The following is a 24469-nucleotide window of genomic DNA, read 5'->3' as shown; positions in this document are numbered from 1 at the left end:
ACAAATTCCCTTGACTCCTGACTGTGCACTTTCACGCAATTACCATCATTACCTTGATTTCCCTGTAGTGCTTCAGAATTATGACGGATGTGTCATAATTAGGAATATTGCGGTCTTTTTTTTTTATATGCATCATTCCACGGAGGCGGTCTCTACTTCGCTGCCTCAATAGACTGACTGTTTTCATTCGCACACACTCAAGTCCTCTGACTTGTTGCGTGCAGTTTGCGCGCTTCCGCACCGAAACGCTCCCTAGATTTTTGCCCCCGTTTGTTTCTTTTCGGAGGAACTTCTCTCGGGTCTCGCGTAACATGGAGCGGACCTTGAAGGCACTATGTGGCTGTTTATTGTTTATTTTCTGTCTGGCTGAGGACAGTACGCGGGGCCGAGAAAGGGTCTATTATGTTGCGGTCATTGAGGACTTGTGGGATTATGCGCCAAGTGGAAAAAACCTGCTGAACAACGTGGACGTCGCAGATGATGAGTGAGTGCATCATGAGATAATTTCTATGCAATCAAAATCCCACACTGAAGTTTTTTTTTAGGAGCTGGAGGATGCGCACTGAGGTCAGCAATGAAGAAATGGTTATAACACGCAAAAGAGGACAACGACCGAGTAGTTGACCTCTTTTGCGTCTATCTTTCTGTGTTGTCATTGATTATACACTTGGCGTGGCACACCTACAGCAATACTTGAGTAGACTACAGTAATATAATAGGTGGGAATAAATCTGCACAAATCTATCTTCGTAGCTGACCAGAGCATGACAGTGATCTTTTACTAAAAATATTTTTAAATCTTATTGTCTAAAAAAAAAAAAATCACAGATTTTGAATCTTGAGGCAACATAAGTCAAGGCACCCTCAAAGTGAGGAAGCGTTTTAAGTCCATCATGTGCCATGGCTAACAGGGATGAGCGGGGACTGTCACAACATTTGTTAAGTTTTGGTTTGAAGCATTCCAGAGGAGCATGATTGCATAATACTGGACTTTTCTGAGATACTTCAGCCAGTTTTGTTTCCCGTCAGAGAAGCCAGTAATCACTGTGGTTGAAATATTTTGGCCGATGTCAAACTAAGCACTTCAGCATAGGCTGTTTTGAACCTTCGACAAATTTGCCTTTCCTGTTTCCGTGTCAACATTTTAGGCATCTTGGAAATGCTATCTGCCCTTTAGTGAATAGAGTTGTCAGGTACAAACAGTACTTTTTATTTGTTATGTGGCAATACGACATTTGACCTATGGCTCATTACTTAGAGTTGCCAGTGTACGACAATGAAGATAAAGTGGCGACATTGTGTTCAGTTGTATGGATGACAAACACCCTCAAGAGTCAGTTCAAAAGGGCGAGACAGTTAAGCCTATGTCACTAATAAAAAAAAAAAACATTTGCTCAATAGAAAGCAAAGTAGATTTGACCAAAAACATAATTCCTAAATCAAAATTCAGAAAATCCAGTTTTTCCAATTTATCCATTTCAGGCATGCATCAATCTTTTTGGAAAGAGGACCCCACCGTATCGGCAGTGTTTATAAGAAAGCCATGTTCCGAGAGTACACCGATGCCACATACAAGCAACAATCCCCCCGGCCCACCTGGTTGGGTTTCCTGGGACCCATATTGCGAGCAGAGGTCGATGACATCATCGTGGTCCACATGAAGAACATGGCATCCAGGAACTACTCAATGCATCCCCATGGAGTTTTCTATGAGAAGAACATGGAAGGTGGATTTTAAAGTGGACATTTTACTGTTGACTTTTTAAATGCTTGTACAGTACATAAATAGTTGTGTTTTAAAGCTAAAATGTGATTTATGACTGAGGAAAAAAAAATCCCACAGCAATCCATAACTTGATGTCTGTTTTGGAGATAGATAGCTTGAGTATTTTTGCACCCTTTGTTACGCAACAGATCCCCATCCCCCACTATTCAGGAGAGTGGGATTCCTTTGGGATTCCTCTTAAGAAACCAAAAGTAGAAATGCAATGAATAAGATAAATAATTACAAAAGTTTCTTCCGGCTTTGATAAGACACGCCTAAATCTTAGCAGTCTATTTACATTGTTACAATAGATTCTTGATAAGGGGGGAAGGGTTTGGAAAGGAAAAAAAAAAAGGAAGGAGGAGTGCATCATTGCCACACTTAAAGAAATACTGAGGAAATCAGCAAAAATCCCGCATTGAAAAAAAACTGTCACGTGTCAAGTGCACTTTAGTTGCTGAGCGCTCACATAAATGATCTCAACAAAGGTCACGATTTCTATTTAGGATGGCGCTATAGAAGTCACATAAGATTTCCAGTGAATTTGAAATGTAAACTGACTCGTTGTTGTTGTTGACCTCCCAGGGGCCTTATATCCAGATGGGACATCTGGTCATCTCAAGCATGATGACGTCGTACCACCCGGAGGAAGCTACACGTACCGCTGGGAGGTCAGGCCCGAATATGCCCCGACTGATGACGACGCCAACTGCTTGACTTGGGTGTACCACTCTCACTTGGTGGCTCCCCGGGATATCACCTCTGGACTTATAGGGCCTCTGCTGACGTGCAAGAAAGGTATGTAGGCAAAAATAAATAAATCACTGTGTGTGTCACCATTAAAGATGATTTTTTTTCCACACATCAGGAATCCTGAAGGAGAGCGGCATAGTGCGCAATGACGTGGCCGAGGATGTCTTCCTGATGTTTACCGTAGTGGACGAGAACCTGAGTTGGTACCTGGAGGACAACATTCAGAAATGTATCAATCCAGAGGGGGTTAACCTTGAAGACGAAGATTTTGTGGAGTCAAACCTGATGCATGGCAAGAGATTTTCTTCACAACATCTTTTGTTGTTTTCCTTCGCTCTAATCCCTTTTTGTCCCCTTGTGTCATAGCCATTAACGGATACATGTTTGGTAACCTGCCCGGAATGGAGCTCTGCCAGCACCGTGCGGTGTCTTGGCATTTGTTTGGCATGGGTAACGAGGTGGATATTCACTCTGCCTTTTTCCACGGGAATACCTTACTGGACCGCGGCCACCGAACCGACGTGCTCAGCTTGTTCCCAGCCACTTTTGCTTCAGCTGAGATGGTCCCGACAGCAGAGGGAAAATGGCTGCTGACATGCCAAGTTAATGACCATCTACAAGGTTGGGTGCTTGACCTTTAACCCCACCCCCCATCTGGTCTTGTTCTGTCAACATGAGAAATTTGCACGATATATTAAGGCTGTTAAACATCCTTCCAACAGGAATATGATTTAGATCTGCATAGTACAAACACATTAAAACCAAGGAAATACAATTCCCCATAACTGCATTTCATTTTACCCATGACAGTTTCCGAGACATCCCAAATATCTAACACATTTGTTTCCAATTGCAGCTGGGATGCAGGCCTTTTATCAGGTGAAGTCCTGCAGCAATGACAGCAGCTCCACAGAGATGAGTGGTATTGTCAGGAATTACTACATAGCAGCTGAGAAAACGGTGTGGAGCTACGCTCCGTCTGAAAAAGATTTGATCCAAAATTTTCCCCTCACTGACGCCGACAGGTAAGAGGAAATACTGTGATTGTAAAGTCGGCGTAAATTGAGCAGTAACTTTACTTGAACTTTATTATCTTTTGAATGTAAACAAATTTGATTATATTTTGGAAAATAGCATCGCCTGTAATATTCTAATTATATTATCATTTATCTTTGCTTTATTTTTGTACAAAATCAAGTTTAAAGCGGAGACATGCTTTTATTTTTACAGTCCATCTGAGACATTTTTTGGGAAAGATGGCGGTCGGATTGGAGGTGACTACATAAAAGTGATCTACAGGGAATACACAGACGATAGCTTCAACACGGAAAAATTACGGAGTTCGGATTCTCTCCACTTGGGAATGTTAGGTGAGGCTTCTCAGTTCCTCAAAGGTGAAATTTGAACCCCTCAACTCATGTGCCCTGTTTTGGTTAAGGTCCGGTCTTGAGGGCGGAGGAAGGAGACACCCTCAGGGTGACCTTCTTGAATCGAGCTGATCGAAACTACAGCATCCATCCTCATGGCCTGCACTACGAAAAACGCTTTCAAGGAAGCAACTATAACGATGGTGAGTCAACGGTGTCAAGTCATAAAAGTCTTCGCTGTGGCACCGGGTGTGAGAACTGCACTTCATTCCGTGTGTAAGGTATTGACAAACCTGGTGCCCACGTTGCTCCGGGGGAGATTTTCACCTACACCTGGCAGGTCCTGGAAGGACCATCATCGTCAGACACTCCCTGCATCCCGTATTTGTACTACTCTGCAACGTCACCTGTTGAGGACACCAACGCGGGATTAGTGGGCCCGCTCCTCGTGTGCACCAGAGGATCGTTGCGGCAGAGTGGAACTCAGGTTAGTCATCATCAAAAGACTGTGCTTTGAAATGGTGCAGAACTGCACTGACTGCTTAGACTGTACCTAATGTCCTGACTTTTTTGACAGAAGGGTGTGGACAAGGAGTTCTTTCTTCTGTTTTCTGTCATGGATGAAAACCTGAGCTGGTATTTGACGGAGAACGTTGAGGTATTTGGCACCAACGAGACAAATTTAGATGATGAAGACTTCCAGGAGAGCAACATGATGCATGGTGAGCAATTCATCGTTGATACAAGACAAAGCACTGAAAATGGAGACGACCTTAAAACATCAACACCGTGCATGCACACAACGTAAATTGCAACAACTTTTCATTTCCACAGCCATAAATGGGCGCATGTACGGAAACCTTCCTGGACTGGACATGTGCGCTGGAGACAAAGTCATGTGGTACACCTTCGGTCTGGGCACCGAGGTGGACATCCACGGTGTTTATTTTGAGGGGAACACATTCAAGAAGCAGGGCACCACGCGGGACACCCTCAGCTTATTCCCTCATACCACGACTACTGTGGAGATGCAGCCGCACGTTGCTGGTCAGTCAAATATATATGTGCGACACCACATCCTGTTTTTCCAAATTGATGTGTGGATTTCCAGGGGCAGTACTGACATGTTCCCAATCTTTATCTGGGAAACCACGTTATGTCATTTCCTGCAATAAAAACATGCCAAGTGTTTGCATTCTATGCAGATGTTTGGGAAGTTCAAGGAGAAGTTACACTATTTATCAACTATGGCGTTCTCCAACAGATACTTATGAAGTGAGCTGCAGAGTAACAGATCACTACTCAGGTGGCATGCAGCAACAGTACAGGGTGAACTCCTGCCCAGGCCGCAAAGTCAAGAGCCAACGTACAACGCCGACCAAAACGGTTCAGTATTACATCGCCGCTGAAGAAATAGAGTGGGACTACTCACCCAGCAGAGCTTGGGAGCTGGAGAAACACCACAGCACATCCCAGGAAAGGTATCTGGAATTTAGACAATACTAGAATTTACAATTGGTTTTTAATGGAGGATTATTTTTTCAGTCCAGGTGATATATTTGTGGGGAGAGGGAAGAACCGAATCGGCTCACGCTACAAGAAGGTGGTGTATCGAGAATACACTGATGAAACCTTCACAGTCGAGAAGAAAAGGAATGCCGATCAGGAACACTTGGGAATTTTGGGTAAGATATTTGGATGAGATTTTTTTTTTCTTTATACACTGTAGGGTAGTAGGCAACGTTAGAATACATCAAAGTTGTTGTTGTCTTTTCTCCATTTAGGTCCACTCATCAAATCCGAGGTGGGAGAACAGATTATGATCATGTTCAAAAACAAAGCAAAGCATCCATTTAGCATTGCTGCGCATGGAGTAAAGGCCGTAAGACCTACTCCTCCTGTCCGATCCGGTAAGAGTGTGGAAAAAAAAATGAATACATACAGAATGTATTTCAATTTTTAATTGCTCATCAAGTGTTCCCAATTATCAGGCTTTGTGACAATAGTGTCATGGAATGTACCCGAAAGCTCCGGGCCGGGTGACTCGGATCCTAACTGCATTTCTTACGCCTACTACTCTGACGTCAACTTCATCATGGTACAGTAAAAGTCACATGGAAACGCACAGTTTACAACGTGTCATAAGAACGTGTTAATTATCGACTTTACCTGTGATGTGGAAGTCGAAATGACACTTGGTTGGGAAACAGTTCTTGGTCAGTCAATGAATCAATCTCGACCCCTTGATTTTCCCTGGAACCTTAAGACCTTTGGAATGAGCTAGAACAAAGATTGTGATCCTGCATCAGTGCCCTTTGACCTGACAATTGTTTTTCTGCATGAATGGACACACATTCCCAAAGACCTGCTCTAAAAAAAAAAAAAAACAATCAAGAAGATTGAGGAGATGGAGGTTTCCAATTTCGGTTGAGAGAATCCCCAAGCGTGCCAATACTTTTGTCCAGAATTGGAATTTAAACACAACACACAATTCATGTTAACAATAAAGCTTTTGTGCGTGTCCAGGATTTATACAGTGGTCTTCTGGGCCCGCTGGTGGTCTGCAGACCCGGAACTCTGAGGGGCAAAGGGCCCGAGCGAGTGCGTCTCGACATAGCGAAGGAGTTTGCTCTTTTTTTCATGGTGCATGATGAAAACCAGTCCCACTATTTAGAAGAGAACATCAGAACGTACCTCGGGGAAGACCCTGACACTTTCACACCGGATGAAGACTTTGAGGAAAGCAACAAGATGCACGGTAAGAAACAGTTCCTCTTCTGACTAGCAACCACTTATTGTATCTCATTGTAAATTTGCGTCTTGTAGGAATAAATGGCAAACTGTACGGCAACCTCCGTGGACTTGTGATGACCCAGGGACAAACGGTTGATTGGTATTTACTAGGCATGGGCAATGAAGTGGACATGCACACTGTCCACTTCCATGCTGAGACTTTTACCTACAAGGTGAGATTTACACGCATACAAGATGTTCATTGTCATTGAATGTACATGACAATACGATTGTTTGTGTCAGACTGACCGCGTGCACCGCGCAGACGTCTTCGATCTCTTCCCCGGCACTTTTCAAACGGTGGAGATGGTGGTTGGAAACCCGGGAACGTGGTTGCTCCACTGCCACGTAACTGACCACATCCATGCTGGCATGGAGACCACCTTTATCATCAACAGTAAGTTAGCAAAGTAGCGACAATTTGCATGAGTGTAATACATATTATTAAGGATTGCTTTGAATATTTTATATCTGCTCTTTTTCAGAGTCTGACATTACATCACATGGTAGGATGTTCTAATTGATCTTATAGTTTAATACGGTAGTCAATACGAATGTTAGTACATGAAAAAAAATCTCATAATACATCATGTTGTATGTGTCCAACCAGCTGCAGCTCCTGAAGGTGCCTGGCAGATTCTATTTCCCTCCCTCATAATTGGACTTTTGGCAGTAGCCGGGATGCACTGAGACTCTGTGAACTGTCGAAACTACACTTGAAAAAAAAATGGGGCAAAATCAAATGTTATTTGTTTACTTGACCTTGTGCCTTAACACAAATGTCAATACACAAGTTAGTTCTGCTGTGTGTAATACTACTACAAAACTATTTTATATATATGGAAGCTTTCTATGTGTGAAGTTGCACTATGGGCATTTACTCGACTGCATTTGAGAAGCACTGCTGCACCAAATATTTTGATATGAATGTAATTGTACAATAAAAATGTTTTTGTCGCTTGTGTTTTGAGTGTTTGAGTAAATTCAATTGTGCAATGCGATGTGATGACATACTTCCACAGGGTGACGCTGTTTATTATACTGGCAATTGATGACCCTCTTAAATGGGTTTGTAATTGCTTCTATGTACCACAAGATTGCGACAAAGTACTTAAAGCTGATCAACACAGCATTTACATAATCATGAAGTTTTGAAATAAAAATGCCTGCATTCAGCAGCACTTAGATTATTCAACACCATTACCACATGAGGCACATCAATATTTGCCAAAATAACAGATATGCACAGCTGACATGACGTCAAATACGGGCAAACACACCCAGAAAATCACGCAGTCTGATTAATCAATGACCTGGTGATCAAACATGAATAGTTTGAGACATCTGTTGATCATTGTAACGACACAACACATATCAGCAAATGTGATTGACCACTCAGCAACTCATTTCCATGTTAATCACACAAGTGCTGAAACAAATGGCAGCCAGCAGGGAACTAATTAATCAGCGCAGTATCGGTATAAATCCTGATGAGAAAATAACACTCATCCTTATCTAAAAGAATCCATCATGTGCGAAACGGCAATTTGTCTGATTTAAATAATAATGCCCCACATTTCACCCCTCAGAGTGTTTTTATTCTCAGGATTTTTTCCCCCAACAATTTCATCATTTGTTGAATTTTCACAAGACAAAAACAAAGTGCTTGCTGTGTCGCAAACTTTAGTATCAATCGAAATGTATAGACCCGCAGTTGTTTTTGTCGCGTTGTTTTGCACAGATAAAGACGCTCGTCGATAGAGGGCGCTATAAAACGCCTGTGTACAGTATATATAAAGACACCCTTTGTAAATTCGTCCTTTTGACACAAGAGTGGTGGTGCATACAGCCTGCTGGAGGGGTAAGACTTATATATATTTTTTAAATTATGGAATGATTAAAGATGATTTTAAGAGGGGTTATTTGTATTTTAGATATTTAAGAATCACTCTCCTTTTTAAGAAAATGATACTGAAACTTTAACTTACCTTATGTTACAAATGTCCAAACAAAAGAATGTTTTTTTTTCTGCAGTAATTTCTTTGCCTGGTGCTCCCTTTTATGTTCTAAATGTGCAAAAGTTTACAGTAATTGCAGTTGAATGGGCCCCTGAGGACATTTATGAAGAGAGGCAGGGAGGGAATAGTCACTGAGGGGCCCTGAGGTGATGGAGTCCAGTTTGGGCCAGTTTCCCCTCTTTTATTCCCAAACAACAGAACCTCGTTTATTCCACTGTGAGTGCTCACTCAATAATTACAGAGAGAGGTCCAGCAAAGTTGTTTGAAAATCATAATTTGCTATCAGTCGTTATTATACTCAATACGACTCAACTGTATTTGGTGAAAAGTTACAGTATGTTGATCGATGACGTTAGAATGTTTTACACGCATGCAGCACTTTAGTTATCTTGGGCTGGGTTCAAAGTTAATTGTTGTAAAAGTTGCCCTGACTGGCCTTCACTGTCCTGCAGTGATAGGCCAACTATAAAACCTTCCCCTCCCTTCTTTTGTCTTCCCCCAGATAAAGTGATCACTGATCCTTCATCAGGAGCACCGGTCAACGAGGCGACAACTAAGTGTCTCCCTCTCTTTTCCCCTCCTTGGGACCCTCAGTCTCGCTCACTTGTCCAGCTCTTTGCCACGCTGCCTGCCTATCTCCATTCCCTCAACCATGGCTCCGACGCTGGTCACAGCATTCGCCCGGCGCTGGTGGATGGCGGTGACTGCTATCATTGAGAATCTCCTCTTTTCTGCTGTGCTCCTGGGATGGGGATCGCTTCTCATTATGCTCAAGTCAGAGGGCTTCTACTCGTACCTTTGCAGCGACGAAGGTGAGTGAATGCCAGCTGGGTTGGTTCAATATTATTGAAAAGCACCATGCAACTGTAACATGCATGCCAAGCCAATATGTTTTGTTTTTTATTTGTTTGAAAAGGCGAGCACCAAAGGTTAATTTAGGTCAGACGTATCCCTTGAATTCCCAATTACATGTCAAATATTGTCTGGTTGGTGACCAAAGTTGATTATTGGCTGGTCAGAGTTTGTTTCAGTTATCACCTTCGGAGTCTCTACAAAATTGATTTATCAATTGACGTTCAGAAGATGCAGTTTCAAGTCAATAAGGTCTTTGTGATTGGAAGCGTCCCAAAATTGAACCATAAAATATTTAGGCAAATTTCGTGGGATTTACATATATTGCATTTTAGCTCGCAGTGAAACAAAATCTGTGGTCTAGTTCTATTTCCACCCAAGTCAGCCTCTGATCTCAGTAAATATTTGGCCTTCACATCTGCATAGGTGACTTCCGGACAGATGATCCAAACGTCTTATCTTCCGTGCAATGATGTAAGATGATCGCAGCACCACCTCAGCTTTTTTATAGGCACGTGACAGATGATAAGCGAGATTGAGGAAAGCATCAGCAGTGCTTTATTAGCGGCCGTACGGAAGTTTAAAGTCTGCTGATAAGGGACCAAGAGGGAACAGCAGGCTGATAGGAAAAGTGATGAAGAGTAGAAATTAGACCGTAAAAACAAATAAGAGAAATCAATGATAATCATGAAGCGATACCACATATGTTAGGTAAACGTTTCATGACAACTTTTTTTTTTTATAAAGTTTTCAAATCCACCGAGATTCATGATTGTGTTCTGTTGTACTTACATTTTTCAGGTAACAGCTCCAGCTATAACATGTCACTGGAGACGACACCAGCGCCGGACGAGTACATCGACTATTACGATGGCTTCGAGGGGCCCGTGGTGGACCTGGGGGATGGGGTGGAGATGAAGCCCCTGGTCCCGATGGACGGGCAGCTGAGGATGAATGGCTGGTTAATCTGTAAAGAACAAGATGAGATGTTGAATCTGGCCTTCACTGTGGGCTCCTTCCTTCTCTCTGCTATCACACTTCCACTGGGAATCGTCATGGACAAATACGGACCTCGTAAACTCCGATTGTTGGGCAGGTGAGCGCCACACTAAAATAATCTTAACTGAGAATAGCAGATGTGAAAAAAATGTTTTCTGTCATTTCAGCACATGCTTCGGCCTGTCTTGTCTTCTCATTGCTTACGGAGCCTACCAACCAAACGGTAATCATCCGCTATTTGGTCAGTTCGCTATTTGGCAGATCAATGAAGTGTTTTACCTGCTCTCATTACAGAACTCTCAGTCCTTATCTTTATCGCCTTGACTTTCAACGGCTTTGGTGGCATGTGCATGACCTTCACTTCCCTCACGGTAAGCTTGTGAATGGACCGTGTCATCTGTACACTTTAGCAAACAGAAAAAAAAAATATGCGCCACTTCCAGTCATTCCTTTTGTTGTAGTCAGCATGGCCTATTCTAGGAACTAAACATGACTCAGGGGACAGAAAAGAACAACAACATGAGATGCTTTTTAGGATTCCGAGTTCTTCAGCATTCTTTTCCCTTTTGTTCCAACCTCTGCCATCTTATAAGGAAGCACACAGTCCCAAAGTGTACCATGGTGATGGTGTTCACTCCGGAGGGGCTCTCCTCTTGTAAATCTGCCTGGACTGTATAAAGTCACAATATCTGTATGCAATAAATTTTACTCCGGTCATACCTTCTACTGTACGTCACAGCCCCCTTTCACTTAGAATGATCTGAAAACAATAAGTATTTGGTTAATTATTACGTGACTCCACGTCAGACTGCTACAAGTATATAAACGCATGGCCTTCAAGGTCTTGGGCAACAGCCAGTAGCAATGAAGGCACCCCACTACTTTCTCTCTCTGCTCTCCTCTCCTATCTCTTATGTAATTCAATGTCCTGCTTGTTGTTGTTCAGTCTCTTGAAACAGAAGAGCTTGTTTGGGTCTTTATTTTGGAATGTTTGCTACTCGTGTTCCTCACTTCCTTGAATGTTTTTTCCTGGGGGGGTGGCCAAGGATAATAGGACAACCCCCCCCACAAAAAAAAATTCTTCAGAGAACACTGATAAACATTCTTTATATGATCCCTGTGGAGGACTGAGGGGGAATGTGGGGGGGAAAAATGTCAGCAGGCATGCCTCAAATTGAGCTCAAGCTTACTATGTTAATTGTCTTTCTTTCTCCAGTTGCCAAACATGTTCGGGGACCTTCGTTCCACCTTCATCGCCCTGATGATTGGCTCCTATGCCTCCTCTGCGGTCACCTTCCCTGGTGTCAAGGTCAGAGAAAAAAATACTTTTATTCACTTTAGTGGAGATTATTATCACTATGGTTATGTCATTCTGCACAGGTGATCTATGACTTGGGCATACCGTTCATTACAATTCTGGTGGTGTGGGCAGCCTGTGCTGGACTGGTGTTCCTCAACTGCTACTTCAACTGGCCTCTGGAACCTTTCCCAGGACCAGAGGATATGGATTACACGTTAGTATTGTCCAGATAAATGCAAATATGTATCAGGATGTCATTCATTCCTTCCAATCACACTTTGTCAGTGTCAAGATCAAGTTCAGCTGGCTGGGATTTGACCACAAGATCACAGGCAAACAGTTTTACCGCCAAGTGACCACGGTGGGTCGTCGTCTCAGTGTGGGCAACAGCCTGGTGCAGAAAGAGCTCCCCACCAAGGAGGGCAAACTCTGCCTCTCCACCATGGACCTAGAGTTGGACGCAAAACCTCAAGAAGAGTGTAAGAGACGCTGCCTTCGTTCGCTCACCTTTATCGTTAACTTGAATCCTAACGAGCCATCTTCTCTGTTCCCAGCCCAGTCATTTCTGAAAACTATCACCACACCCATTTTCCTGCTCAGCTTGGTGACCATGTCGGTGACTCAGCTGCGTCTTTTGTTCTACATGGGGGCCATGAATAGCGTCCTCGAGGTGCTCAGCGATGGTGACCTGAATACAGGTTAGCATTCCAGGAGACCAGTTTAGTCGGTTATAGTTTGGTGGTATATAATTTATGAAAAAAATGGTTGTCCCATATTGGTGTTTTTTTTAAATCAATGCTGGTCAGGCAATAGTTAAGATTGTAGAATAATTGTTGTTCCCAATCTTTGGTTTTCAGTGGAAAGAATGGAACTTGGTAAGATTCCAGATGATACAGTCACCGTCCATTCAAGAACCTATCCGGTCACTGTTCTTTCAATAACTTAGCATTTATTTAACATTTAGCTCCCCAGCACTAACAACAACACGCTGTTTCAGATCTGTGACCTCTAACATCCTGCTTTTTTTTTGTAACTTCATTGTTTGACCTCAACTGTGAGGGATGTTTACAGCTGAGTCCTTGAGACATCATTCAGCTTTAGTTTGAAAGCACCCATTAACCATTGCTTGTAATTATTAGCTGAATTGGCTCTCCCAAGTGCACATCACATGAGCAGCTTTGCATTTATTGCACAATATTATGCAGTGCTTGCTAAATAGTAATAATTAACCATAGCTGCATAAGAAAACATTCAGAACAATTTTTCCTAATGTTAGCCTGTCTAATATTTGTTTTTTCCACCTCTGATCGTCATAGTGAGTTTGTACTCGTCCATCTTTGGCATGCTTCAGCTGCTTTGCCTCATGACCACTCCTGTGATTGGCCAAATTATGGACTGGAAGTTGAAAGAGTGTGATGACGGCGTTGAATCAAAAGATGCATCCAGCAAGTGAGTTCTACTTATACAGACTGTTTTTGTCAATTTAAAAATAAATTTCAAAATGTAAAAATAACAAGGATATCGTCATCAGGGATGAACCAAAGAAAAAACGAAGAGATAAAAAAACCCAGAAGGTGACCAACGCCCTGAGGGCATTTGTGCTTACAAATTTCCTTTTGGTGGGCTTCGGGATCACTTCCCTGATACCCAACCTCCCCCTCCAGGTGAGCAGTGCTTTGGTTTTTCCAGATTTCTTGATCTGTATTCATATTAAAAGTGGAATTACATCAACAAGACTAATTGGTTTCAAGTCATCTATTTTGAATTTCCTCTGCTGCCCTCTCGTTCCAGATCGTGTCATTCGTCTTGCACACCGTGGTGAGAGGATTCATTCACTCGGCTGTTGGCGGCCTTTACGCTGCTGTGTAAGTATTACTGCGTACTATCTGAACCTAACTTGATTGCGCTGAATTCATTTGTCGTCTGATTCCAGGTACCCCTCATCGCAGTTTGGCAGTCTTACGGGCATGCAGTCGCTTGTCAGTGCTGTCTTTGCTTTGCTGCAGCAGCCCCTCTTTTTGGCAATGATGGGACCCCTGGAGGGAGACCCATTCTGGGTACGTCATCACACAAATGCCTAATCCTAACATTCTAGATGTAGCTAATGGTGATGTCACCTCCTTTCAGGTCAACATTGGCCTTCTGGCCCTCAGCATGCTTGGCTTCCTGCTGCCTCTCTACTTGATTTGCTACAGACATATGCTCCACAAAGAAAGGCACGAGAAGGAGAACAACGCCAAGATCTATATTAAAATCAATGGCTCTGACATCCCAGAAGCCTTTGTTTAAGTACTGAGAGCGGTGACAGCAGAATGGAAGAAATAGGAGATACTGTAGCCCACAGACACCATCGTACAAACTGACCAATCCAGTTTAACGACACCATTTTTACACGCAATCACTCTCATATTTAAACTCTGCTGTGAAAAGGATAAACGAAGCGGAAGAGGAAAGACTGTGAAAGGAAAGAGGCATCAGCACTCTGCATTCCCCCAATCCTCAACTTCGTTTTGTCACAGTATTGCACATTATAATGCCTTCTTTTGTCCCATGAAACTGCTTATATAATTTAATGATCAAATTTCCTTTAACCACGTTTGTGAGCTGTTATGGGGGAGGATAAGGCCCACAAAATCTACACTGAGAAAGTTGCAATGTTACAGGAAAAAATAGATTTGTCATTACTTGTAATCTAATGAAAATAAAGTCGGAATATTACGAGAGCTTCACATTCAGAAATTGTTTTTAGCAAATATTGAATGATATTAACGACATTTTCACATTTAATTGTAAAAATGAAAACATTATTAGGATTCTGAATTTTTTCTCTGAATATTTTGACTTTATTCTCATGCTTTTTCTACAACCATTGTTTCAAACTCTTGTGTAAGTACATCATTTGCCAATTTTTGTCTTAGTTATTTTTGAGTTTTCTGAGACTGAACTAATTTGAATACCATCTTGTGTTTCTATGGTCATTTTTGACTGTCATCTACCTTTCCCCACATTTAAGTGGCTTACGTTGTTTTCAAGTAGGAACAGTATTGTAGATATATGTCATGGTCTTTAAGGCTTTTTGTACAAAGGACATCAGGCAAACTGCATTATTGGTTTTGCTACAAGCAAAGTAACCATTTGAATATTTATTTTGTGTCAAACTTTCTTTAGTCTAGTGTTTTGTTTTTGTTTTTTTACTTTAAGTCTACCAGATGTACTTTTGGGGTCTTAATAAAGATACTTTCCTTATCATAAGAGTGAACTTCCATTTAGATGTAACTTGGTTTTCTCAATTATTAACCTTCACATTTATTCTTTTAAGATATATCTTATCATTTATTATTTTCCCATATTTTACATGATTTATATTTTGCATTTAACCAAGCAAAAGACTAACTCAAAACCATCCGGCTCTAAAATGAGTCGCTAATGATTATTGTCAATCTACAGTGACGTCTAGCGGTTAAAGTTGGTTATTGCCGAGCCCAAAGTCTTTTACGTTTAGGACCAAATAATAATAAGGCACGAGATAAATATTCTAGACATTCAATACACGTGATAAATATTCTGAAAAGCCCCAAAACAATCCAACGTCATGCATATCCAGCAATTGTTAAGAGATGTTCGTATTTGAAATTTGCTTGTTATGTTGTTCATAGAGAAACATAAAAAGTAAAACATCTTACACGTTATCTAAACACAGACACCCATTTATCAAATATTTATCAATTTAATTGACAGTGACTTCACTTGCATATTCACACAACAGACCATAAACGTGAAAAAAAAAGACAGATATAAAAACTCCATCCAGAGCCGAAACCATGGTAACCCAAGATACACTGTAAACGTGACTGGCTGCATGTGTCCACTACCGTAATTTCCATATTATACTCAACTGGAAAAATTTAATTTCCATCTATTATAAATAAACAAATGTTTAAATAAAATGAAGTAGTATTTAATCAAAATTAAAATGATGCTAAAACAATAAAATAGCACAAGATGTTTGGTTGTTTATTCTCCACCCATGCTTACTACAGAAACAGTACATACTCATTATAAGAAGTGAAATCTATTCTTACATTTTTTGAGCGATGATTAAGGGGGAGTAAATGAGATGTTGAAGATTTTACGAGGTGCAAAAAATGCAAAACAGAAAAATTCCCAAGGTCAACGTTGTTGCGCAACGATTAGGGGTATTACGGCTGCTTCCAGGAGGTTCTGTTCTGTACGTGGCAGCAACATACTTTCGCACCCTTTTGTCGGTTCACTTCACCCTGGGGTAGAAAACTATTCACGTCGCACTCTGTGACAGCGTTTTTCAACCCCCCAAAGGCGAAGGTAAGTGCACACAGATTATTACCTCCAAATTCTCCCCCGTTTGGATTTGTGTTTGCTCAGTTTCATTGCGAACATGCTGGCATGCTTACCTAGTACTGTACAAGATCCAGCTGCAGGCTTACAAGCCAGGGAACAGAACTTCGCGTCGTAGCAAATGCCAAATAACATAGATTTGTGTTTTATACTTGCCTGATGGTTTTTTTACATGACAAGTTGCTTTTTACAACGTAACTAATTTGCAACCTTGTTGTCATCTTCTGGTTAAAGTTTGAAGAACTTGTTTTGCACCACAGCAACGCAATAGACATATCAGGAGCACGCACGCCTTACCGCACTCGTATTAGGACCATAAAAGTTGCTATTATCATCGGAAAATAATTTTTTTCCAAACTCATGCGACCCAAACGAGTTGCGGCGTTAGGTTTTCCAAATCTCGACGCTGCTATTGTTGTGACGTCAGATAGGGGCGTGGCTTCGAAACAATTAGGTCATTTTTATACTTTTTTTTTCCACCCAACCAAAACGTTTTGGTCACAATGTCGTACATTAAAAATTGTGGTAAAATCTATCAAGGCAAAAAATAAAAAAAAGTCTTCAAATCAACGTCATTTGTCTCTTTTTAGTGAACATGTAAATATTCCGTCAATGCAGTATACATATTTATTATACATTGGGACCTCTTATCAATGATTCTCGGTGTTTACATTCCACTCAAAGTGTCTGGCAGGCTCTAACAAGTGTGCATGGGTATTCATATCCACATGGATCCCCTCTCTTGATAACAAATGTAAGCGCTATGCTCACAAAAAAGTATTTTTTTTAATTGTGAACATGCAAATTACATCCACAGAGAAACAGGTCTGGCTGATTATCATAGTATGAGCAATACATGATCCATCCATTATCTGAAATGCATATCCGATTCATTAAATATCAACTATTAACAAGCAAGTACATTCATGTTACCCCTCTGTTATTCATCTGCTGACACCGGGAAAGTGTTTTACTTTACTACAGTTGGAAAACTATTTTTTAATTATTTTATCTGGAAAGGAAATTGTCACTTCAAACAAGTCAAAATCTCCATTACCAATTGAGGTTTTATGCACTTTTTTTTTTTTTTTTGCAAGCTTTAGCCAATGTCTAAATAGTCTCATGTCACATTGACACGTTGTTTTACTTAACTTAACTAATCACGCCACTTTCCTTCCCAGCTGAATAAAACAAGATCCTCTGGAAGAAAAAAAAAGTCCTCCTTCCTTCCCAAACACACATTGCATCCATCTTGCAGATTGTGTTCTCAGAGCCGAGTTTCATGGGATTATCTTTTAATTCCATAGCTAAACACACAAACTAGCAAAGCGAAGAAAAGTTATATCTTTGATAGCACACTTCCAAAAATACAGCTGCTTAGCATTTCCTCTCATCACTTCTTATATCCTGCTCTGTTCCGAGATCTGCCCTAAAAGCCACGTTAGAATCAGGGTTTAAAAGACCACAGAAATCTTTTCTGGAATGTCTGTTGTTGGCGTGAAACAAGTAGTTTTGATCTAAAATGCATGTTGGATTTGAAAGCAAATTGAAAGCAAGCACAGCTGGAAACAGAACAACAATAGCAAAAAAAAGAATTCACTTAGTTCGGGGTAACATGAACTAATCTCCTCATAAACAAAGCTACTCTTGTGGGTTCTATAAATGTGAAATAGCCTTGTGTCCGAGCATGCTCTGCTTTTATTGCCCGGGCAAGTCTGCCCACTGAGCAAACCATCCACAAAGCACCATGCATGAATAACCAATGCTTAATCTTTTTGGAAAACAATTGGCAAGTTTTTCTGGAAACAGCTCAATATTCACAAGGGCTTCAAATACACCTCAAAACTGTTGAACAGCATACAAAAATACATATATAAATGTTGCATATAAATGTATTTTTCAATGCAAATACTAAAAATGTTTTTTTTTTGTAGGTTCGGGATTGAGTCAAAATGAGGTCATTGCTGTGTCTCGTCTCCTACGTTCTGCTATTCTGCTTCTGGAGAACGCAAGCAGAAATCTTCACCTCTATTGGTGGGTTCAGAAATCACACAGTGACACTGAAACTCGCCATCACTTTCCCTAGCAGTGAATTTATCGTGGTTGAACAATCCCATGTCCACTTCTCTGCACCAGGATAAAAGTTGTGCACAATGAATGGACGCCTGCAGATGTTTATGACGCATGCCACGTCGCCTCAAAAGATGATGGCCATTGGCTGCTCTTTGTCATGGGATTCAATCCAAGCTTGAAACATGTGCATGTTCTCCATGTCTGCAGGCCAGATGACAGACCTCTTGTACACAGAGAAAGAGCTTGTCCACTCCCTCCGAGAGTACATAAAAGCAGAGGAGTCCAAACTGGCTGAGGTCAAAAGGTACGCACACAAGTCATTAATCCTTGTAAAGAGAACTCAACCGTGATGGTTATGATGATGAGCTGCCAGTGGCAGGTCAGGGCATGGTGGGGAAAACTGGAATTTAGGTCATTCATTCTGCTGCATTTTTCTGCAGATAACTGACACATCTGTTTGGTTTAAAAAAAACATCGCTGCATATAATAAATATCAACTGTATTTGTGTTTTCAATTAACAGTTTATGTTTGACTGTGAAGCCTTAAATAGTGTTAGCATTTTTCTGTGGATTTAGCTGGGCCAAGAAACTGGATGACCTGACCAGAATGTCGACATCCGACCCAGAAGCCTATCTGGCTCACCCGGTGAATGCCTACAAGCTCATGAAGAGACTCAACACCGAGTGGTCTCATCTGGAGAGCCTGGTTCTGCAGAACCCCTCCGACGGTAAGAAATGGCATGTTTTGGAGCAAACCTTTCACTGAAAGTGAAAGTGAAAATGATTTTTTCATTCGAGGCTACCTGGAGCTCAAGCATGTGCGTTTCTACTTGATTCACCATATGGTAGAAAATGAAATGGATTGGAAGCTCCACGATAACAATCAGTTTCCCAGATGAGCCGAGGAAACAGAACCAAAGTAGTTACATGACAGCTGCAGCTGTTGCTTTTTTGATACTGTGCCCGTGTTAGCCGTGTTTACGGCTACATCTGTCAGACAGATAAACTAAGGAAAAGTCGGACTTTTTTGTTTTTAATCACAATAGCAATGAAATAATATTCTTTAATAAATGCTGTTGCTCAATTTACCGCATTCCAATGCAGAACTCGAGATGTTTTCTCTCTGCTTTTTTTCCAGGGTTTATTTCCAACATGACCATGCACAAACAGTATTTTCCTGACGAGGAAGATGAGAAGGGTGCTGCCAAGGCACTAATGCGTCTTCAAGACACTTACCAGCTTGATTCCGAGGACTTTTCCAAAGGAAGACTTCCAGGTCATTATGATGCGTGGAGTGAAAAAGACAATTTTTTCCGGAGCTTTAAAGCATCTGTAAAGAGAGAAGTCGGCAATATCACAGATGTAGTTGTGATCTGAGATCTCACCCGTTTCATTGTTGTCCTAGGTATGCACTCCAGCGCCCTTCTGACCGTGGACGATTGTTTTGACATGGGCAAGACGGCGTATAACGAGGGTGACTATTACCACGCCGTGCTGTGGGTGCAACAGGCCTTGAAGCAGTTTGACGCCGGGGAAGATGCTGTGGTTTCCAAGTCATCTATTTTGGACTACCTCAGCTATTCCGTTTACCAAATGGGAGACTTGCCTCGTGCCGTCGAGCTCACGCGCAGGCTGGTGGCCATCGGTAAGAAAATAATTCAGAAGGCAGCTTAGATGTAAAAAACAAATCTATTTTATGGGGACTGTTGTGTTGAAAACTTTTCTTCTTATTATTTTACAGTCCTGAGTATGTGGTAGTGTTTTTGCTTCCTCTATAATTAGGTTTTGGGCCGAGTAAAACCACAGGGTGTGCCGCACCCTAGGTATGAGCTTAAACGGGTTAATTTAAGCCCATTGTCCGAGTCTGCGGTGACAACTGTCAGAAATCTTTCATGACAAAATATGTGGTTCTTAGTAGATGGCAGATGTTAACTCAGCTGTATTAATTGTATTTCATGTAGCATGTGGACCACATTGACCCATTCCCTTGTGCTGACAGATCCTAGCCACCAGAGGGCAGGAGGAAACTTACGTTATTTTGAGAAGCTGCTCCTCAAAGAGCAGAATGAGCAGCAGAAGGAGGAGCAGAGCAGCCAGCCTGCTTCAGAGGAGCCCATCCATCTGGGAACCTACGTCAGACCCGCTGACCACCTGCCAGAGAGAGCTGCCTATGAGGCTCTATGCAGAGGGGAAGGAGACGGAATGGTGAGTCGGATTGAGAAAACACACACATGCCATGTACTTAGTTTTTAAATGGGGTGGGATTTTTCCATTTACTGAAAAAGTCACAACAAAATATACTAGCATTGACACACGTCACATTTATTGATCGCTTTCTTTTGATGTTAATAATGTCACCAGACGGAAGCGAGGCGCAGCCGTTTGTTCTGCCGCTACCAGGATGGAAACAAGAATCCTCGCCTGCTACTGAAGCCCATGATGGAGGAGGACGAGTGGGACAGCCCACACATTGTACGCTACTTGGAAGCCCTTTCCGACTATGAAATTGACAAGATTAAAGAGATGGCCAAACCCAGGGTGAGACACGACATTGATATTGGGGGGAAAAAAAACAAAAAAAACAATCTGGTTTGAAATATTTGTTTGAAAGCCAGATAACCTGTGTTATTATTTTTTTAAGCTTGCCAGAGCTACAGTCCGAGACCCCAAAACAGGAGTGTTGACCACCGCCCACTACAGAGTATCAAAAAGGTGATTCAGAGAAGCTTAAGCATCTTCGATCTTTCCTACTAAATACACTTTTCACATTTAATCAGTGCCTGGTTAGAAGAAGAAGATGGTCCGGTCATTGCCAGAGTCAATCAGAGAATACAGGACATCACAGGACTAACAGTAGACACAGCAGAGTTATTACAGGTAATGTTCAAACATATAGAAATACTGCATAAACATGGATTTTCCAATTTCATATCGTTTCCATTCTCAGAAGGGCTTTGTTAATTGCCATTTTCAGTGAAAGTGAAGCATGTACACAATCACCACTTTGTCAAATAACTTTATCCAGTAAGTCAATTATTATATAAATAAATAAAGCATCTTCATATGAGGTTCAATAATACTGCTTACTAACAAACTAACCTAAATATCACGCGAGCACAAGTGACTTCATACATGGGCAATCAAACGTTCACACTTGTGCAAAAATAATATTAATGATAATATTATTTACATACAATAACAAATATTTGCTAAAAAGGAGCATATTGTAAAAATAAGCCATATGTAATATGCAGTGTTCATTGTTTTTTAAACGTATAAGTCATCTCTTTTAATGGCTGACCAGGTTGCTAACTACGGCGTTGGAGGACAGTACGAGCCACATTTTGACTTCTCCAGGGTGAGTTTGCATTCATAGTGTGTGTGTGTGTTGAAACTGAACACCACGAGTAAATGTTTGTACTTCATATGGCGTCTGTTATGTCTATCACGCATAACGTTGCTGTGAGCTGTACTTTGTGCAGCTGTTTGGAAGCGTGCGTGCAATGATGAAGAAAGATTTTGCATAAATCACAACCGGTCATGTCAGGACAACCTGCAACATAAATAAGAACCCGATTTGAATTGGCGCACCACACCTGGATTGTATGCAATCCCGCATTTTTTTTCTTGACTCTTAACAATTACATTCGTTGAAGCCTTAATTGCATTTGGGCATAGTCGCTAGCCTTTTCGGCGGACTCCTGATTGAAGTATTGCGCTAAAGTTATAAACATCTGTTGCAGCGTCCTTTTGACAGCAACCTCAAGGTGGATGGAAATAGGCTTGCCACCTTCCTAAATTACGTAAGTAACAGTGCTGTCTTCATTGTGTATTTTACACTTGAATTTTATCTTTGTAGAAAGATGAGCCAGATGCCTTCAAAAGATTAGGCACTGGAAATCGTGTGGCAACTTTTTTGAACTATGTAAGTATGTGCCTCCAGTCGCCGCTATTTGAGAGGCACGTTTTATTTTGTTTTGAAAAAAATAGTTTTCAATTGAGTCCTACCGATTATAGCTCACATTAATGCATTTGTTTGTTTCACTTAAATCTGGCATGTGAACACAGTTGTGGAGACTTTTCATTTCAACTACATCTTGTGTTCAGAGTTCATTGAAAATTAAAATGAGTGCCTTAACTGTTTTTGTTATATCTTTTTGGGGCCTTTGTTTATGTTTCTATTCATATATGGACACAAAAGTATATATTTTTGGTTTTCCTCCAGATGAGCGACGTTGAAGCAGGAGGTGCCACCGTCTTCCCTGACTTTGGGGCTGTTATCCAGCCCAGAAAGGTAATCAATTAATAAACTATGGCGTTCAATCAGCACTTCATTAGTGAAGGACAAAAGGTCATATGCAAGCCAAGCCTACTCACTTGTTAATGGTCCAAAGTCAGATTAACATTTACGAAGTAATTTAGTTGATCACTATAAGGATTATAAATGTATTTGCAAATATGCAACAATCTCTGCTCCGTGTTAAATATAAATTACATTTTGAAATAAATAATAATGAGCGCCAGTTCTGTAATGTTGAGTTCCATAGTGCTTACAGTAACCATATTTCGAAGGCTGAAGAATGATATCTAAGAAATATGCTGATAGATTTATCCCAGAGCTCTGCTTGCATTGTACAGACATTTTGCAAAAAAAAAAAAAAAACACATCTAATTTGGCAGGAATATTTGGACATCTTCAATTGCCTCACTTGACTCGGAAACATGTGCTGTTTTATGCTCTTCTAGTGCGGCAAGGAACAATAGATTCCAATCTACGACTGTTGACTTCCCACACATTCATGTTTAAATCTGTGATCCTTCTCTCACATCTGTTATTCGTTGCAAGAATGCTGAATGTTCTCATTGTTTTTTTTTTTTTTTACTATGGTCTTATTGCATCACAGGGGACAGCAGTATTCTGGTATAACCTTTTCAAAAGTGGTGAAGGAGACTACAGGACCAGACATGCAGCCTGTCCTGTTTTAGTAGGAAGTAAATGGGGTGAGTCGAGATTTACCCAATGTATCCCACACAAAAAAAAAGGTGTTATGATGAAAAAAAAAAAAATGTTATGGAAAGTTACTCTTGGCCATCAGCGACTCATATTGCTTCACGTGTCCAAGTTTGATCACTGTGGACACATTTTGTTACATTACTGCATAGTTCCTTCAGCCAAGAACGTTTGTATAATATTAGCTAATGTCTTCTGGGTATTAGCACCTGGAATGTAAAGTCTGAAATTAAAACGGTTTCAAATGATAATCCTGTTATTACCAAACTTTGAACAGGGGTGTGTAGACTTTTTATTTAAAAAAAAAAAAAAATCCTACTTTTGTCGTTGCAGTGTCCAACAAATGGATTCATGAGCGAGGGCAGGAATTTCTGAGACCCTGTGGCCTAACAGAAGTGGATTGATCATTGACCCCCCCCCCACACCATATATTCTGCAAACACACGTCACAAAGTTCTTAAACACAAACCATGGTGCATCTTTTTTTTTCCGCGTCAACCAATGCTTTCAATGAGGATCTGTAAACATGAGTAGTTTATAAATATTCCATTTTGAACACTGAATCACATGAATCGTCACACACCCACAGGCGGACGTAAATTACGGACATAAAACTGTCGAAGTTTAGACACACAAATGCAAGTTCTTGCATTGGTAATTCTTAGCCCAACTATTGAATTATTTGAATAGTGTTAAACTTGTGTGAGCAAGTCTTAAGCACACCTTGCCATCAGGACTGCCAACCGACTAACACCTTAGGAACGGATGACAAATCCATAAAAACGGAGCATGAATGCCAATCGAGCAGACTTTTATTGGAACAATAACGACCTGACAGGAATTTTTTTAATTCCTGTACGAGTACTCGGAAAGGTTAAATGAAGGCAAGTGGACTTGATGGAATGTCCCATCTTCTTGTGATGCAAATAAAGCGCTCGTCGACCATGCCCGGAGAACACAAATAGAGGGAATCCACATGAAAGTTTCAGAACTGAGGAAGAATCTGCAAGAAACAAGACCACCACTTGCCTCGATTCAACCTTTCTCTGCTTTGTCCCAAGAGATGCTTTATTTATACAGTGTTTAAATTATTTCACCAGATTCTGTACTTTTTCTACCAGATGGCCATCAGGAAAAACAATAAATGGTCTTTTATTTTCAAAT

At 41.1% G+C, this 24469-nt stretch overlaps 3 protein-coding genes across 9 annotated transcripts; all 3 read left to right on the top strand.

The window, feature by feature from the left end:
- Nucleotides 1-183: 183 nt before the first annotated feature.
- On the top strand, nucleotides 184-7642 carry hephl1b (hephaestin-like 1b). Of its 2 annotated transcripts, none has more exons than XM_088398096.1 (20): nucleotides 184-484; nucleotides 1483-1727; nucleotides 2351-2563; nucleotides 2634-2810; nucleotides 2885-3139; nucleotides 3375-3543; nucleotides 3749-3888; nucleotides 3957-4088; nucleotides 4167-4372; nucleotides 4466-4607; nucleotides 4720-4932; nucleotides 5150-5366; nucleotides 5431-5570; nucleotides 5670-5795; nucleotides 5877-5983; nucleotides 6412-6643; nucleotides 6712-6851; nucleotides 6922-7075; nucleotides 7164-7184; nucleotides 7289-7642. In XM_088398096.1, exons 1-20 carry the CDS (start codon nucleotides 312-314, stop codon nucleotides 7366-7368), a joined length of 3282 nt encoding a protein of 1093 aa, XP_088254222.1. In that variant the 5' UTR covers nucleotides 184-311; the 3' UTR covers nucleotides 7369-7642. The 2 variants fall into 2 exon arrangements, with proteins under 2 accessions (XP_088254222.1, XP_088254221.1); XM_088398095.1 differs by having other exon boundaries at nucleotides 185-484; nucleotides 4463-4607.
- Nucleotides 7643-8470: 828 nt separating this feature from the next.
- slc43a2b (solute carrier family 43 member 2b) lies at nucleotides 8471-15093 on the top strand. 3 transcript variants are annotated; one of them, XM_088398098.1, is made up of 15 exons: nucleotides 8471-8539; nucleotides 9199-9508; nucleotides 10350-10644; nucleotides 10715-10770; nucleotides 10842-10918; nucleotides 11764-11856; nucleotides 11928-12061; nucleotides 12133-12326; nucleotides 12402-12545; nucleotides 12705-12722; nucleotides 13164-13296; nucleotides 13379-13511; nucleotides 13639-13712; nucleotides 13781-13904; nucleotides 13975-15093. In XM_088398098.1, the coding sequence occupies exons 2-15, from the start codon at nucleotides 9349-9351 to the stop codon at nucleotides 14134-14136; spliced, it is 1797 nt and encodes a 598-aa protein (XP_088254224.1). In that variant the 5' UTR covers nucleotides 8471-8539; nucleotides 9199-9348; the 3' UTR covers nucleotides 14137-15093. The 3 variants fall into 3 exon arrangements, with proteins under 3 accessions (XP_088254224.1, XP_088254225.1, XP_088254226.1); XM_088398099.1 differs by lacking the exon at nucleotides 12705-12722; XM_088398100.1 differs by lacking the exons at nucleotides 8471-8539; nucleotides 9199-9508 and adding an exon at nucleotides 10151-10259.
- A 938-nt stretch (nucleotides 15094-16031) lies between these two features.
- Nucleotides 16032-24468, top strand: LOC148386718 (prolyl 4-hydroxylase subunit alpha-2-like). Of its 4 annotated transcripts, none has more exons than XM_088397555.1 (16): nucleotides 16032-16188; nucleotides 18156-18255; nucleotides 18502-18598; nucleotides 18871-19022; nucleotides 19433-19570; nucleotides 19700-19939; nucleotides 20294-20499; nucleotides 20656-20832; nucleotides 20936-21006; nucleotides 21072-21171; nucleotides 21599-21652; nucleotides 22038-22061; nucleotides 22154-22219; nucleotides 22520-22588; nucleotides 23199-23295; nucleotides 23639-24468. In XM_088397555.1, the coding sequence occupies exons 2-16, from the start codon at nucleotides 18174-18176 to the stop codon at nucleotides 23707-23709; spliced, it is 1644 nt and encodes a 547-aa protein (XP_088253681.1). In that variant the 5' UTR covers nucleotides 16032-16188; nucleotides 18156-18173; the 3' UTR covers nucleotides 23710-24468. The 4 variants fall into 4 exon arrangements, with proteins under 4 accessions (XP_088253681.1, XP_088253680.1, XP_088253682.1 ...); XM_088397554.1 differs by having other exon boundaries at nucleotides 22038-22097; XM_088397556.1 differs by lacking the exon at nucleotides 22038-22061.
- The last annotated feature ends 1 nt before the right edge of the window (nucleotide 24469 follows it).

This window comes from Syngnathus floridae, chromosome 15 (genome assembly GCF_059516105.1).
Source record: "Syngnathus floridae isolate MCC-2025c chromosome 15, RoL_Sflo_1.0, whole genome shotgun sequence".
In the NCBI taxonomy this organism is placed as follows: domain Eukaryota; kingdom Metazoa; phylum Chordata; class Actinopteri; order Syngnathiformes; family Syngnathidae; genus Syngnathus; species Syngnathus floridae.
This window is presented reverse-complemented; position numbering and strand designations above follow the sequence as displayed.

What these genes read in the sequence shown, in the direction of transcription:
- hephl1b (XM_088398095.1), top strand. Translation starts at nt 312, where the DNA reads ATGGAGCGGACCTTGAAGGCACTATGTGGCTGTTTATTGTTTATTTTC. An exon ending in TCTGCTGACGTGCAAGAAAG is followed by an intron (nt 2,564 to 2,633) that starts GTATGTAGGCAA and finishes TCCACACATCAG; the next exon opens with GAATCCTGAAGGAGAGCGGC. An exon ending in GACCACCTTTATCATCAACA is followed by an intron (nt 7,076 to 7,163) that starts GTAAGTTAGCAA and finishes GCTCTTTTTCAG; the next exon opens with AGTCTGACATTACATCACAT.
- slc43a2b (XM_088398098.1), top strand. Translation starts at nt 9,349, where the DNA reads ATGGCTCCGACGCTGGTCACAGCATTCGCCCGGCGCTGGTGGATGGCG. An exon ending in TGACCTTCACTTCCCTCACG is followed by an intron (nt 10,919 to 11,763) that starts GTAAGCTTGTGA and finishes TTCTTTCTCCAG; the next exon opens with TTGCCAAACATGTTCGGGGA. An exon ending in GGCGGCCTTTACGCTGCTGT is followed by an intron (nt 13,713 to 13,780) that starts GTAAGTATTACT and finishes GTCTGATTCCAG; the next exon opens with GTACCCCTCATCGCAGTTTG.
- LOC148386718 (XM_088397554.1), top strand. Translation starts at nt 18,174, where the DNA reads ATGAGGTCATTGCTGTGTCTCGTCTCCTACGTTCTGCTATTCTGCTTC. An exon ending in AGAAATCTTCACCTCTATTG is followed by an intron (nt 18,256 to 18,501) that starts GTGGGTTCAGAA and finishes CCATGTCTGCAG; the next exon opens with GCCAGATGACAGACCTCTTG. An exon ending in ACACAGCAGAGTTATTACAG is followed by an intron (nt 21,172 to 21,598) that starts GTAATGTTCAAA and finishes ATGGCTGACCAG; the next exon opens with GTTGCTAACTACGGCGTTGG.